General features: G+C 73.0%; 3 protein-coding genes across 5 annotated transcripts in view; 2 read left to right on the forward strand and 1 right to left on the reverse strand.

Annotated features, from left to right (window-relative positions):
- The first annotated feature begins 139 nt into the window (after positions 1–139).
- MRPL2 (mitochondrial ribosomal protein L2) lies at positions 140–2433 on the forward strand. The gene is made up of 6 exons (XM_032184897.1): positions 140–392; positions 1258–1381; positions 1465–1580; positions 1679–1789; positions 2030–2103; positions 2194–2433. The coding sequence occupies exons 1-6, from the start codon at positions 140–142 to the stop codon at positions 2410–2412; spliced, it is 897 nt and encodes a 298-aa protein (XP_032040788.1). The 3' UTR covers positions 2413–2433.
- Positions 2434–2580: 147 nt separating this feature from the next.
- On the forward strand, positions 2581–11915 carry LOC116487105 (cullin-9-like). Its single transcript, XM_032183704.1, has 31 exons — positions 2581–2591; positions 2694–3241; positions 3549–3703; positions 3775–4263; positions 4384–4519; positions 4848–5038; positions 5125–5325; positions 5392–5524; positions 5627–5816; positions 5889–6096; positions 6183–6370; positions 6448–6656; positions 6741–6996; positions 7109–7214; positions 7418–7645; positions 7749–7839; positions 7920–8091; positions 8171–8276; positions 8365–8460; positions 8544–8719; positions 8819–8952; positions 9022–9198; positions 9364–9470; positions 9557–9739; positions 9859–10007; positions 10102–10318; positions 10391–10555; positions 10644–10775; positions 10873–10990; positions 11261–11463; positions 11555–11915. The coding sequence occupies exons 1-31, from the start codon at positions 2581–2583 to the stop codon at positions 11837–11839; spliced, it is 5760 nt and encodes a 1919-aa protein (XP_032039595.1). The 3' UTR covers positions 11840–11915.
- Positions 11916–12168: 253 nt separating this feature from the next.
- Positions 12169–13046, reverse strand: part of LOC116488244 (phosphofurin acidic cluster sorting protein 1-like) — a 43578-nt gene continuing 42700 nt past the window's right edge. For all 3 annotated transcript variants that reach the window (XM_032185715.1, XM_032185714.1, XM_032185713.1), the window contains 2 exons: positions 12887–13000; positions 12169–12798 (listed from right to left, as the gene is read on the reverse strand). In XM_032185715.1, the coding sequence (XP_032041606.1) occupies positions 12683–12798; positions 12887–13000 (230 nt within the window). In that variant the 3' untranslated portion in view covers positions 12169–12682. The remainder of the gene's footprint in view (positions 12799–12886; positions 13001–13046) is intronic.

A 13046-nucleotide genomic window follows, 5' to 3' on the forward strand; every position in this document is an offset into this window, starting at 1 on the left:
CGCCACCACCGGGAGCGTGGCCACGCCCCCACCCTTGTAGCCACGCCCCCTACTCCCCGTGGCCACGCCCCCCCCCTCGCCCGGTGGCCGCGGCGCGCAGGCGCGGTGCCCTCCCAGGGCGGGGGGAGCGGCGCGCAAGATGGCGGCCGCGGCGCTGTGCCGGGCGCTGGGGGCGCTGGTGCTGTCGCCCCCCCGCGCCGCTATCGCCGCCGCTGTCGCCGCCGCCCGGCCTGTCGCGACAGCGGCGCCCGCTGGGGTCCTGGCGGCGGCCGCCGGCCGCTGGCTGAGCGGCGCGGCGGCGCGCTGCACGACTGACCCCATGTGGAAGTGCCGCGTCAAGTACACCGTGCGGCCCCTCGGCATGAGGAAAACCGGGGGGAGAGACCACACGGGTGGGCACCGGGGCACGGGGGGCTGGGGGGACATCTGGGGGCTGAGGAGGGACCTGGGGGCTGAGGGGACATCTGGGGGCTGGGGGGACACCGGGGGCACCGGGGGTCTGGGGGGACCTGGGGGTGCACCGGGGGGCTGAGGGGATCTGATCTGGGGGGGGCACTGAGGGACTGAGGGGATCTGGGGGGGCACCTGGGGGTCCCAGGGGGCTGAAGGGGACCTGGGGGGGGGGCATCGGGGGGGTTGAGGGGATCTAAGGGAGGGTACTGGGGCTGGGGAGGGCACCGGGGGGCTGAGGGGGGCACTGGGGGATTGGGGAACCTGGGGGGGCTGGGAGAGCACTGGGGGGCTGAGGAGGGACTCGGGGGACTGAGGGAACCTGGGGGGGGCACCGGGGGCTGGGAGGGCACCAGGGGTCTGGGGGGACCTGAGGGTGCACTGGGGGGCTGAAGGAATCTGATCTGGAGGGGGGCACATTGGGGTTGGGGGGGGCACCTGAGGGGACCTAGAAGGCTGAGGGGGACCTCGGGGGGGTCCCTGGGGGGTTGAGGGGATCTGGGGGGGGCACTGGGGCTGGGGAGGGCACCGGGGGGTACTGGGGGATTGGGAGAGCTGGGAGGGCACGGGGGGGGCACCAGGGGGCTGAGGGAACCCAGGGGCTGAGGGGGGCACCAGGGGGTTGAGGGGGACCTGGGGAGGGCATTGGGGGGCTGAGGGGATGTTGGGGGGGCACCGGTGGTGGGGAGCCACCAGGGGGCTGAGGGGACTGTGGGGACTTGAGGGGACCCAGGGAGGGCTGAGGGGGGCACCGGGGGGCTGAGGGGACCCTGACCCATGTGGAGCCACCCCCACCTTGTCCCTCAGGTCGCATCCGCGTGCGGGGCATCGGCGGGGGCCACAAGCGGCGCTACCGCATGATCGACTTCCAGCGGCTGCGCTACCAGGAGGGCATGGAGAAGGTGGTCAGCGTGCGATACGACCCGTGCAGGCGAGCACCGGGCAGGGTCCGGGGGCTGGGGGGGTCCCTGCAGCGTGACAAACCCCGCTCTGACCCTCCGTGCCCCTTGGCAGGTCGGCTGACATCGCGCTGGTGGCCGGCGGCAATCGGAAGCGCTGGATCATCGCCACGGAGAACATGCAGCCGGGGGACATCATCAGGAACTCGGCACACATCGGCAGGATGGCGGGTGCGCACCCCGGGGCTGCGTGCCGGCCCCGCTGGGGGCTCAGCGCCTGCCCCGTGCCACGCTCATGGCTTTTTCCCCCCGGTTTCTCCCCCCGGCAGTGTCGGCCAACGAAGGGGACGCCTACCCGCTGGGGGCCCTGCCCGTGGGCACGCTGATCTGCAACCTGGAGAGCCACCCCGGCAAGGGAGCGCAGTACATCCGCGCGGCCGGTGCGTCTGCGCGGGGGCACCTGCCGCCTGTCCCCTCCTCTCCCCGTGCTGGGGTGCGAGGTTGTGTTTCCTAGGGGTGGGCACAGCTGTGTGACAGCCTCCCCGTGCTGCCCCTGAGGGTCTGTCCTCTGGGGGAGGCGCTGCGTGAGTGGCACGGGTGTTTGGGGACGTGCCCACCGTGGTTCAGGACAAGGTCCTGCTGCTCAGGGCAGCCCCCTCCTCCTCCTCCTCTCCTGGCAGGGACCTGCGGGGTGCTGCTGCGCAAGGTGAACGGGACAGCCATCGTGCAGCTGCCCTCCAAGAGGCAAATGCAGGTAGCGGAGCCGCGCCAGCCCTAAACCCCTACCTCCTGCCCCCCGGCTAACGGCAGTGGGGGTGCTGACGGCTTCTCCTTTTTTCCCCAGGTGCTGGAGACCTGCGTGGCCACGGTGGGCCGCGTCTCCAACGTGGACCACAACAAGCGGGTGATCGGCAAGGCGGGCCGCAACCGCTGGCTGGGCAAGCGGCCGCACACGGGGCTGTGGCACCGCAAGGGCGGCTGGGCCGGCCGCAAGATCAGGCCCCTGCCGCCCCTCAAGAGCTACGTGCACCTGCCCTGCGTGGCAGCCCCGCCGGGACAATAAAGCCGCCTGTGCCAGCTCCCACCGGGCTCTTGTTGCCGTTAATTAATGAACGGGGAGGGGGGAGGGGACCTGCAGGGCCCAGCCCCCCTCTGTCGCTCCTCCTGCGCATGCGTGCGGCGCTGCACGCCCGGAAGCAGCACGGAGCCGCTCGCCCCGGTGGCAGCAGGGATGCTGCCTGCGTGAGGCTGTGTCTGCACGCTGCTCCTCGCTGTCATGCGAGCCGCTCAGCCTCCTCCTGCTGCTGCTGGCCATGGGCCCCCAGCTCCTCCCAGTCCCCCCAGTACTGGCCTGGTGGTGCCGCTGGGCCCCGAGCTGCAGGCCTGCCCGCGGGAGCTGCTGCGGCAGCGGCGAGGCCAGGACGGGCAGCCGCAGTACCTGGTGCGCTGGAGCCTGGTGCGCTCGGAGTCCTCGGCGGGGCCCGACGCCGGGAGCGTGTCGCTGTGGATGTCCGCGGAGGAGGCGTGCGCCAGCTGCCCGGCGCTGCTGGGCGAGGGGAAGCCGGCGGGGCCGCGGGCCGAGGAGGAGGAGGAGGAGGAGGAGGAGGAGGAGGAGAGGGCGGCCGGCCCGGACGAAGCCTCGCTGCGGGAGATGGAGGCCGACGTCGGGAGCCTGGTGCGGCGAGCCGGCCGGCAGCTGGGCGGCGCCGGGGCCGCCTCCGTGCTGGACACCGTCCACGTGCTGAGCGCCTACGCCGGCATCGGCTCGCTGGCGGGTGCCTTCAGGGAGACAGGAGCCCTCGAGCTGCTGGCGAGGATGCTGTGCCACAAGGACAAGCGGATCTGCCGCAGCGCCGGCAAGATGCTGAGGGCCCTGGCTTCGCACGACGCAGGTCGGGGGGCTGGGAGGGAAGCAGGGTGCCCTTCACCTCGTCCATGGCAGTCCCTCCAGTAGCTGATTTAGGGGACACACGCTGTTCCCACTGCGGTGTCTGAGAGCCCCCTGTGCTCCCCTCACTGGCACCGAGACCCCCCGGCCACCCCAGTCGCTGGTGCCACATTTCTCCCCATGCACACAGCTCTCCCCAGTAGCTGCACACATGCACACACACAAGAGAGAAATGTTTCATCTCTCATGTGTCCCAGGGTAGTGTGAGGGGTGCCTTTAGGAGGCCTGAAGGGTTTCTGCTGTTCTTACAGGGAGCTGGGCGTATGTCCTGCTGTCCCTGAGCCAGCAGGACGGCGTCGAGCAGCACATGGACTTCGACAGCCGCTACACCTTGCTGGAGCTATTTGCTGAGACAACATCAACAGAAGAGCACTGCATGTCCTTTGAGGGCATCCACCTTCCCCAGGTAGGGGGGGAGCCCGGTTTTGGGGTGGAGGCGCCGAGCCAGGCATCCCCTGAGGGCCCTGCCCGTTGCAGATCCCCGGGAAGCAGCTGTTCGCCCTGGTGAAGCGCTACCTGCGCGTCACCTCCCTCCTGGAGGAGCTCGGCAGCGGCGAGGAGCAGGGAGGGGAGCAGCCGGAGAGCAGCCGCGTGAAGCAGGAGTTTGAGTTCAGCATGGCGATGGCCGGCCTCATCGTGGAGCTGCTGCGTGCCATGGGCTGGGAGCACAGCCACGAGCCAGAGCCGCCGGCCCGGCAGGAGGCGAAGCCTCCCACCACCCGCTCCATCTTCCAGCACGGGGCCGCGTCCTGCAGCACTGCCCAGGCAGCCCCGGCTCCTGCACCGAAGGAGCCCAGCGCCTTCAAGACGCGCTCGGCCTTCCCCAGCCGCAGCAGCTACGTGGAGTACGTGCGGGCGCAGCTGGTGCGCGGCATGCGGGTGCGCCTGCTGGAGGACTACGAGCAGGTCAGCGCGGGGGACGAGGGCGAATTTCGGCAGAGCAACGATGGCACGCCGCCTGTGCAGGTACCTGCTGCTGCGAGGACGGAGCCAACCATCTTGGCACTGCTGTGGAGCCTCGTGTAGGGGCAGCACAGGCTGTCTTCTGTTCCCTCGCTCACCTCTCTGTGGGTCTCTCCTCCGCAGGTGTACTGGCAAGCCCTGGGCTGCACCTACTGGGTTCACTGGCACATGGTGGAGATCATTGGCTCCCCGGGGCAGGAGGAGCAGGAGGGCCGGCAGCGGGGGACGAGGCTGATAAACAGCCACAAACTGGCAGCAGGTGAGCATTGCCTCGGCTGCACCTGCGGCTCCTCTAACCAGCCCTGCTGGCGCTGTGGGTGCTGCTGGTGCTGCGTGACGGAGCCTTGCCCTGCTCCAGGTGCTGCAGGAGCAGTTTGGCACAGCCCGGAGCTGGAGGTGCCCATTTCGGCTCCATGCTCCTGCTCCTGGCACCTCCCTCCCTCCTCTCGCCTCCCTTTCCCGCGGCAGGCTGGGGGCAGCGGGGACCCCTCGTGCTGCACGGGAGCTGTGTGTGGCAGCGAGGGGCGCGCAGCAGCGGGGCAGCTGGCGGAGCTGACGCCGCCTCCCCTGGCTCTGCCGCCCTGCAGGGGCGCAGCCGTTCTGCCCCAAGCCCCTGGGGGGGCTGTACTCCCCGCCCTACCTGGGGGAGCAGCCGAGCCAGGCCGCGGGGACGCTGAGCCGCGCCGAGTGGTGGGAGCTGCTCTTCTTCGTGAGGCAGCTGGAAGCGCAGGAGCAGGAGGAGATCGCCCGCCTGCTCCAGCGGCAGCGGGCAGCGCAGGTGGGGGCCGAGGGGCGAGGGTGGGCAGCGGGGACCCGTCCGGGATCTGTGCGGGTCCCGGGGCTGACGCGGCCCCGTCTGTGCAGCTGCCGGGGCTGGACGAGGAGGCCCTGATCCAGCTGCCGGTGCCCGCGGGGCTGGCCCAGGAGGTGCTGCGGGTCTTGGAGGAGCGGAGCCGGGGCAGCGCCCGCAGCCACCTGCGCGGCTCCCGCGTCTACGGCAAGTACTGGCCGGGCAGGGGGGCCGAGCGGGACGGCGGGGGCAGCCCCGAGGTGCCCTCGGAGGGTGCCGGCTGCGGGAGCGCTGGGCCTGGTGCTGCGAGGGACGAGGCAGCGAGGGACAAGGAAGCAAAGGACGAGGCAGCGAGGGACGAGGCAGCGAGGGACGAGGACGGCGTCTGCGCGGAACTCAAGTCGGATTCCCAGCTGTTCGGAGAGCTGCTGGAGAGGGAAGGGCTGCGCCTCCCAGAGGTGGCGGAGAGCGGAGGTGACGCCCCGGGGGGCACGGGCACGGGGCGCTGGAACCCGCGCGGGGCTGCGGGGGCCCTGGGCGCTGCTGCCGCCCTGACGGCCCGGCCTCCCCCGGCAGCGTGGGGCAGCTGCGAGGGGGCTCGCGGCAGGGGCTCGCTGGCCGAGGTGGCGCGGGTGATGGAGGCGATCCGGAGCGGCGGCTGCGAGGCGGAGCTGCGCGTGGCCGGGCTGCAGCACATGGTGAGGGTCCTGCAGCAGGAGCCGGAGCCGGAGCCGGAGCAGCAGCAGCCGGGCGGCGAGGGCACCAGGTGCGAGGGGAGCCCGGCACGGGCAGGGCAGGGCAGGGCGCCGAGCCCCTCCTGAGCGGCCTCTGCGCGCAGGGAGAAGCTGGTGAGGGCGGCGGTGGAGCTGCTGAGCGCCCAGGCGGCCGAGAAGCGCCCGGCGGCGCTGGCGCTGCGGCTGGTGGCCCTGCTGCTGGAGAGGCGCGCCTGGCGCGTGCCCTTCGCCACGGAGGGCGGCGTGTGGGCCGTGCTGGGCTGCATGCGGCAGCACGCCGCCTCCGCCCTGGTGCAGCAGGCGGGCCTGGCGGTGAGGAGCGGCCGCGGGGCGCCGCGGGCGGCGGGGCCGGGCCGGCGGAGGCGCCCGCAGCCCCTGAACCGCCCCGGGCCCCGCAGGCCCTGAAGGCGCTGGTGGGAGCCGGCGAGCCCGGAGGCGCCGCGGGGACGCCCTCGGCCCTGAGCCACGGCGACGCGCAGCTGCTGCGGGAGGTCTTCGCCAGCATCGGCTCCGCCGGCGGCAAGGGCTCGCCGGGCCTGCTGAGCGCCATCCCCGCCGCCGTGCGCGCCATGCGGGGCGTCCCCGGGTAGGGACGAGGAATGGGACCGGGGAGGGCGGGTGCCAGGGGGCCGGGGCGCCGCCACGTCGTGCCTGTCCCCGCAGGGGCGCCTCGGGCGTGCGGAACGGCTTGCTGGTGCTGAGGATGCTGGTGGACGGGCACCGGGGCCTGGCGGAGCAGCTGGTGAGCGGCGAGCTGCCCGCGGTGCTGCAGAGCTGCTGGCGGGACGGGCAGGGCCCCACCGCGCTGCTGGCCCTCGGCGTCATCAACCGCCTGGCGGAGCACCGGCTGCCCCTGGGCCCCGAGACCCCAGGTAGTGACCCCGCGCCCCCTCCCCGCGCCGCGGCCCCACGGTGCCCGGGCCGGGCCCGCCACGTCCCCGCTCCCTGTCCCGCAGGCGCCGAGGCCCTGCTGGAGGCCAGGGGCGCGCAGACGCCCGCGGGCGGCCCGGGGGACGGCGCGCTGCCCGAGGACGTGGTGGTGGCCCTGGAGCGGCAGCTCTGCGGCGGAGGCCCCGGCCCCGACCCCGGCCCCGACCCCGAGCCCTCCGGCCGGGCGTCCCCGCGGCCGCAGGAGCGCCGCTGCTTCCGAGCGCTGCTGCGCAGCCTGGAGCTGCGGGGGGCCGAGAAGAGCATCGGGCTGCGGGTCCTCAGGTGGGCTGTGAGGGGATCTGCAGGACGTGGCCCCTGCGGGCTCGGCAGGAGGAGCAGGGCAGCGGGGCTGGCTTTGTGTGCCGCGTCCTGAGGGGCCCTGTCCCTCGCTCAGGATCCTGAACAAGTTCCTGGACGGCTTCCAGGAGGACGCGCTGCCCTGGCACGAGTGCGTGGAGCCCTGCTTGTCCTTGCTGAGCGCCCACAGCAGCGACCGCGAGGTGAGGGGGTCCTGGAGAGGGGCGGCTCTGCTGGCTGTGCCGGGGGTGCCTCGGGGCCCCTGCCCGCAGCCGCCCGGCCTCGTGGAGCAGCCCTCCCGGCCGCGTGGCGGTGGCTGCGTGCCCAGCAGCAGTTGGGTCCCTTGGGAGAGGGGCTGGGGGGCTCCTGGTGCCGGGCTGGCGGCTCAGGGCTGCCTCCTCCGCAGGCGGTGCAGGAGGTCGTCGGCTTCCTGCACCGCCTGGCCGCCGCCAGCAAGGACTGCGCCGTGGCCATGTGCCACGCGGGCACCTACGAGGCCCTGGACAAAGCCCTGGAGAAGCACAGCTCGGCCGTGCCCACGGCGCCAGCCCTGCTGCAGCTGCTGAGCGGCTGCGAGAAGTTCGCCGGCCTGCACAGGACGCTGACGGGCAGCATCTTGGCTGGCTGCATCCAGGTGGGCCCGGGCAGCCGGGGAGCCCCCCGGGAGCCCTGCCCCCAGTAACCGCCCGTCCCCGTCCCGTCCCCGTCCCCGTCCCCGTCCCGTCCCCGTCCCGCAGCTGGCGCTGGGGCAGATCGAGGAGCACCGCCGCAGCCAGCGGCCCATCAGCATCCCCTTCTTCGATGTCTTCCTGCGCAAGCTGTGCCGAGGTGAGCGTGGGGAGGGAGCGGGGCCCCGGCGCCCGCTGTGCCTGGCTGGCAGCTGGAGGCTCCGCGCGCCCTCCCCGCAGGCTCCAGCGTGGAGGCGAGGGAGGACAAGTGCTGGGAGAAGCTGCAGGTCTCCTCCAACCCGCACCGCGCCGGCAAGCTGACGGACGGGAACCCCAAGACCTACTGGGAGTCCAACGGCAGCACCGGCTCCCACTTCATCACCCTGCACATGCAGTGCGGGGTGGTGGTCAGGTAGGGCCGGGGGTCCCGGGGGTCCCGGGGGCAGGGATTTGGGGCTCTGCCCGAGCCCTGCCTCACGGACCCCACGCAGGGAGCTGAGCATGCTGGTGGCCAGCGAGGACTCGAGCTACATGCCGGCCCGCGTGGTGGTGCTGGGGGGGGACAGCCCCGCGGCCATCAGGACGGAGCTCAGCGCCGTGAGTCCACCGGGGCTGGCACCGGGGGCTGGCCGGGGCCGCGGGCGCTCCCCGTGCCGCTGGCTGAGGGCTCGCCGTGTGCCCGCAGGTGACCGTGCCGCCCTCGGCCAGCCGGGTGGTGCTGCTGCGGAACGCGCCGCGCTTCTGGCCCCTCATCCAGATCCGGGTGAAGCGCTGCCAGCAGGTGGGGGGCCGGGGCCAGTGGCACAGGGCTGGCGGCGAGGGGCTGGGGGCCGAGCTCTCTCTCTCACTGTCTCCCTCCCGCAGGGCGGCATCGACACGCGCGTGCGCGGCATCGAGGTGCTGGGGCCCAAGCCCAGCTTCTGGCCCGTCTTCAAGGAGCAGCTGTGCCGGCGGACCTCCCTCTGCTGCGCCGCTCGGGCGCACGCCTGGGGCCAGGAGATCCGCCGGGACCGGGGGCGGCTGCTGCAGCTCTTTGGCAGGTGAGGGGCCAAGGGAGCGGGGGCGTCCTGCCGGGGTGCCGAACCCTCTCCTGCCCCCCTGTCCCCTGTCCTGCCCCCCTGTCCCCTCTCCTGCTGCAGGCTGAACCGGGCGCTGCGGCACGAGCAGGACTTCGCCGAGCGCTTCCTTCCCGACGACGAGGCGGCCCGGGCCTTGGGCAGGACGTGCTGGGAGGCCCTGGTGAGCCCCCTGGTGCAGAGCATCACCAGCCCAGGTACCGCTCGCGCCCCTCCCCGCGCTGCCCCGTCCCCGGGCGCCCGCCCTGAGCCCCGCGGCCCCGCAGACCCCAGCGGCGTCAGCCCCCTGGCCTGGCTGCTGAGCGAGTACCTGGGGAGCGGGGAGCCGGCCCAGCGCCCCCCGGCCCGCGGCGACGCCTTCGGCTCCTGCGTGCGGCTCCTGACCCAGCTCCTGGTGCACGTGGACCCCGGCGGCGCCGAGCCGGAGGAGGCGAGGGCGGCGGGTGAGCGAGGGGCTGCCCTCGGGAGGGGGCCACGAGCCCCGGGGTGCACCCACGGGGGGCTGTACAGAGGGCCCTGGGGCACAGGAGGGCTCGCGGCCGAGCCTCCCCGTGGCCGTGCTGCCGGCACCGTGTGCGGGGAGCTGAGCCCCGGCTGTGCCCCGGCAGGCGGGCAGGAGGGCAGCAACAAGGAGGCGCTGCCCAGGGCGGTGGCGCAGACGCCGAGCGGGCTGCGGGGCATGGCGCAGTGCTGGCGCGGCGTGGTGCAGCAGCAGGTAGGGATGGGGCTGGGGCTGGGGCTGGGGCGGGGGGCAGCAGGCCGGGGCTGGGGGTGCTGAGCCCGGCGGGGCCGTGCCCCCAGGCGCAGCGGTTCCTGCAGGCGGCGGGGCAGGCGCCAGACGTGGCGGAGCGGTACTGCGGGCTGTACCGGCGCCTGCGCGGCGCCACGGAGGAGCTCTTCGGGCAGCAGGCTGCCTTCCTGGGCGCCCTGGGCCAGGGCTTCGCGGGGGCGCTGCTGCAGCTCCCCTTCCTCACCGCCCTGCACGTGAGTCCGGGTGTTGCAGCTCCAGCTCCGGGGCCTCGGGCGAGCTCCAGGGTGGCCACGTCCTGGCCACCCCGGGGCCGTGGGGCGCCCCCTGCACACCCGTCCCCGTCCCCCCGCAGGCAAGCGAGCGGTTCGCCCGCTACCTGGACGGGAAGATCCAGGAGCTCGGCGGGGCCGCGGGCAGCACGGGGCTGCTGCAGCAGCTGCTGGAGCCCTTCGTCGTCTTCAGCGGCCTGGAGTTCGCCCACACCTTCGAGCACTTCTACCGGTGAGGTGGCCGTGGCCACGCGCTGGGGACGAGGCCGGGCTGGGTGGCGGTGGCGGTGGTGGCGGTGGCCCTGACGCGCCGGTGGCTGTGGCAGGCTGTACCTGGGGGACCGGCTCCTGGCGCAGGGCCCCTCGTGGCTGGAAGGGGCCGTCCTGGAGCAGCTGGGGCTGTGCTTCCCCCGCCGCTTCCCCCAGCAGATGCTGAGCGACCTGGCCGAGTCGGAGGAGCTGCAGCGGCAGTTCCGCCTCTTCCAGCTGCAGGAGCGGGACAAGCGGCTGCTGGAGCCGGGCGCGGAGAGCCCCGAGCACGAGGTGAGCGGGGCCGGCTGGGGGCCAACGTGCTCCCCGCGGGGCCCCGAGCTGCCCCCGTGTCCCCGTGTGCAGGCGCCGGGGGAGGCTCCGGAGGTGACGGTGCTGGCCCTGTCCCCGCGCTGCTGGCCCGTGTCCCCGCTGTGCCGCATGGCCGAGCCCGGGAGGTTCTTCCCGGCCGCGCTGAGCTCCCCGCTGGGCGCCTTCGCCGCCTTCTGTGGGCAGAGTGAGTGCCACAGGGTGCCCGGCACCGGGGCTGCTGGGGTTGGGGGCCGCCCGGCAGCGCTGTCGGCTCTGGCGTTGGTGCTGGTGTCCCCCGGCAGGCCAGAGCTGGGCGGGCGCGAGGCCGCGGGGGCTGCAGTGGACGTGGCTGGGCCGTGCCGAGCTGCGCTTCGGAGACTGCGTCCTGCACGTGTCCACGCTGCAGATGTTCGTCCTGCTGCGCTTCAACGGCGCCGAGGTAGGAGCCGGGGCCGAGCGGGGCCAAGCGGGGCCGTGTCCCCCTGCCGGGGGTCTCCGGGCGCTGAGGTCCTCGCCCGGCCGCTGCCCTCCCGCAGGAGGTGGCCGTGGAGTCCCTGCTGCAGGCCACGGGGCTCCCTGCGGAGCTGCTGCAGCAGGCACTGGCACCGCTGACCGAGGGCGAGGGCGTCCTGCTGCGGAGCTGCGCGCCGGGGGGTGAGCGCGGGGCCGGGCACCCTCGGGGGTGCTGGGGGGGTGGAGGGGCTCGGGGGATGCGGAGTGGTTCGGGGGGAGTCTGGCTGCTGGGGCTGTGTCCCGGGGTGAGGTTGGGGCTGGGCTTTGGGGTGTGTGGGGCTGGGGGCTCGTGGGCACGCGGGTGGGTCTGTGTGGGGTCTGCGTGGGGCCGGGCTCGGGGTGACGGCAGCGGTCCCTGGGGCTCCTGCAGGGAGCAGCTCGGGGCCCGGCTGACCGTGGGCCGGGTGCTAGCTCCAGGTGCCCTGCGGCTGAACCGGGCGGCCCTGGCCCAAGCCTCCGGCCGCCAGCTGAGGCTGCTGCCCCGGCAGAGGTACCTGCGGGCAGAGAGGGCTGAGAGCGGCGCCCTGGAGAGGAAGAGGAACGTCCTCTGCTGCCTCCTCAGCCGCATCCTCAAGGCGGAGAGGCGGCTGCACATCGACAACCTGGTGTTCAGGGTAGGGAGGCTGCGGGCGGGGGGCGGCGAGGGGCTGCCCGGGGGCCGTGCCGGGCGCTGCCCTGCAGCTGGCGGCTCCCTCGCTGCTGTAGGTGCTCGCTGCCTGCCAGAAGGGCGAGCTGGGGCCGGGGCTGCAGTTCCCGAGCTTCTGCTGCCACAGCGTGGACGTGCTGTCCTGCGTGCTGCACCTGCTGAACCAGGGCTACCTGCGGCGCCAGGAGGAGAGGCCCCACGTCCTGGAGTACGTCCCTGATGAGCCCACAACACCCCCCAGCTCGCAGGCACAGCCCCCCGTTGCCTTCCAGACTGTGGAGATCAAGACAGCCCCGAGCCCGGCGGCTGCTGAGAGGAGACAGACTTTCTCCACGTTCAGGTAGATAAGGAGCGGGCTGGGCATAGGCTGTGTCCTGCTGGCCCAGCCCTTCCTGAGGACTTTAATTTTGAATAAAGAAGCCCAGCTGTTCCCAATCCCATCGGCTGATGTGTCTGAGAGCTGCACCTGGCCCCTACGGTGGAGTGGTGGGGTTGTGCCTTTATTTTCCACCTCCCCGAGGTGGCCCTGCCTGCTGGAGAGGTGCTGGCGGCCACCTTCAGGCTGTTTTGTTCCCTCTGGATCATGCCCTTGAGCATGGAGGGAGCCACACCACCGCCGCCGTAATGGTACCAGCATTAATTTATTAAAATTAATCCCGAAAAGTAACCGTACAATAAATTTAAAAAAAATAGAATCTTGTAAAAAAAAATCCCAGCTGCCCCCAGGCCGCGCCTCCAGCTGGCAGCACCCTGGGGACAGGGCTGGGTTGGGGGGGAGGGATGTGGACATGAGGGTGACCCCCCCGGCAGCCCGGGCACGGCTTCGGCTTCACCTCGCCGGCCGTGGCAGCGGGGGGACGAGGAGCGTGGCTGAGGCAGGGCCAGGGAGGGCAGGGGGCCCTGCTGAGCAGCCCCTGCTGTGGCTCCGGCGCTGGGGAGCTGCCCGGGCCCAGCCCAGCTGGGGCCCCGGCGGCCGCAGCGGGGAAAAGGGGGGCCCGGAGAACCCCCCCCAGGGTCCCCTTGTCCCAGGCTGCCGTTGGGGGTGAGGGGAGGCGGATGGCGCGGTGCCCTGGCTGGTGTCGGAGGATGCGTGGAGCCGGCCTCGGTGCGGGTGTGGAGGGCCCTCTGCAGAGCTGGAGGGGGCTGGGCCGTGGAGTGGGGGCTCCCCTGCCCCTCCGCAGCGCCTCTCACACGCCCTTGGAGTAGCCGAAGATGCCCACGGGGAGGTACTTGACATGCGTTGGCCACTGCGCTGCCAGCTGGAAAAACTTCACGTCGTTCCACTCCACCCCATCTATGGAGACTGAGGGCAGAGGGGGGATCGGTGAGGTGCAGCCCCAGCCCCCTGCTCGGGTGCCTGCGGCCCCGTGGGGCTGGCGCCCCCCCCTCACCTCGCAACATGGTGTTCTGGTGCTTGGCTGTGCAGATGAGGCGCGTGATCCCCTCGATGACTTGGCTCTTGGGCTCCAGGTCCTTCTCCTTGGGTTTCTTGCTCAGGAACATCACTGGGGGGCCGTGGCCAGATGAGACCACCATCAGGACGTCCCCACC

The sequence above is a fragment of the Aythya fuligula genome, chromosome 3 (genome assembly GCF_009819795.1).
Source record: "Aythya fuligula isolate bAytFul2 chromosome 3, bAytFul2.pri, whole genome shotgun sequence".
Taxonomy (NCBI): domain Eukaryota; kingdom Metazoa; phylum Chordata; class Aves; order Anseriformes; family Anatidae; genus Aythya; species Aythya fuligula.

Excerpts from the sequence above, each read along its gene's own strand:
- MRPL2 (XM_032184897.1), top strand. The coding sequence starts at position 140 with ATGGCGGCCGCGGCGCTGTGCCGGGCGCTGGGGGCGCTGGTGCTGTCG. Across the intron at positions 393-1,257 it reads CGGGGGGAGAGACCACACGG|GTCGCATCCGCGTGCGGGGC; the intron begins GTGGGCACCGGG and ends CTTGTCCCTCAG. Across the intron at positions 2,104-2,193 it reads CCTCCAAGAGGCAAATGCAG|GTGCTGGAGACCTGCGTGGC; the intron begins GTAGCGGAGCCG and ends TTTTTTCCCCAG.
- LOC116487105 (XM_032183704.1), top strand. Across the intron at positions 3,704-3,774 it reads AGGGCATCCACCTTCCCCAG|ATCCCCGGGAAGCAGCTGTT; the intron begins GTAGGGGGGGAG and ends TGCCCGTTGCAG. Across the intron at positions 6,097-6,182 it reads TGCAGCAGGCGGGCCTGGCG|GCCCTGAAGGCGCTGGTGGG; the intron begins GTGAGGAGCGGC and ends CGGGCCCCGCAG.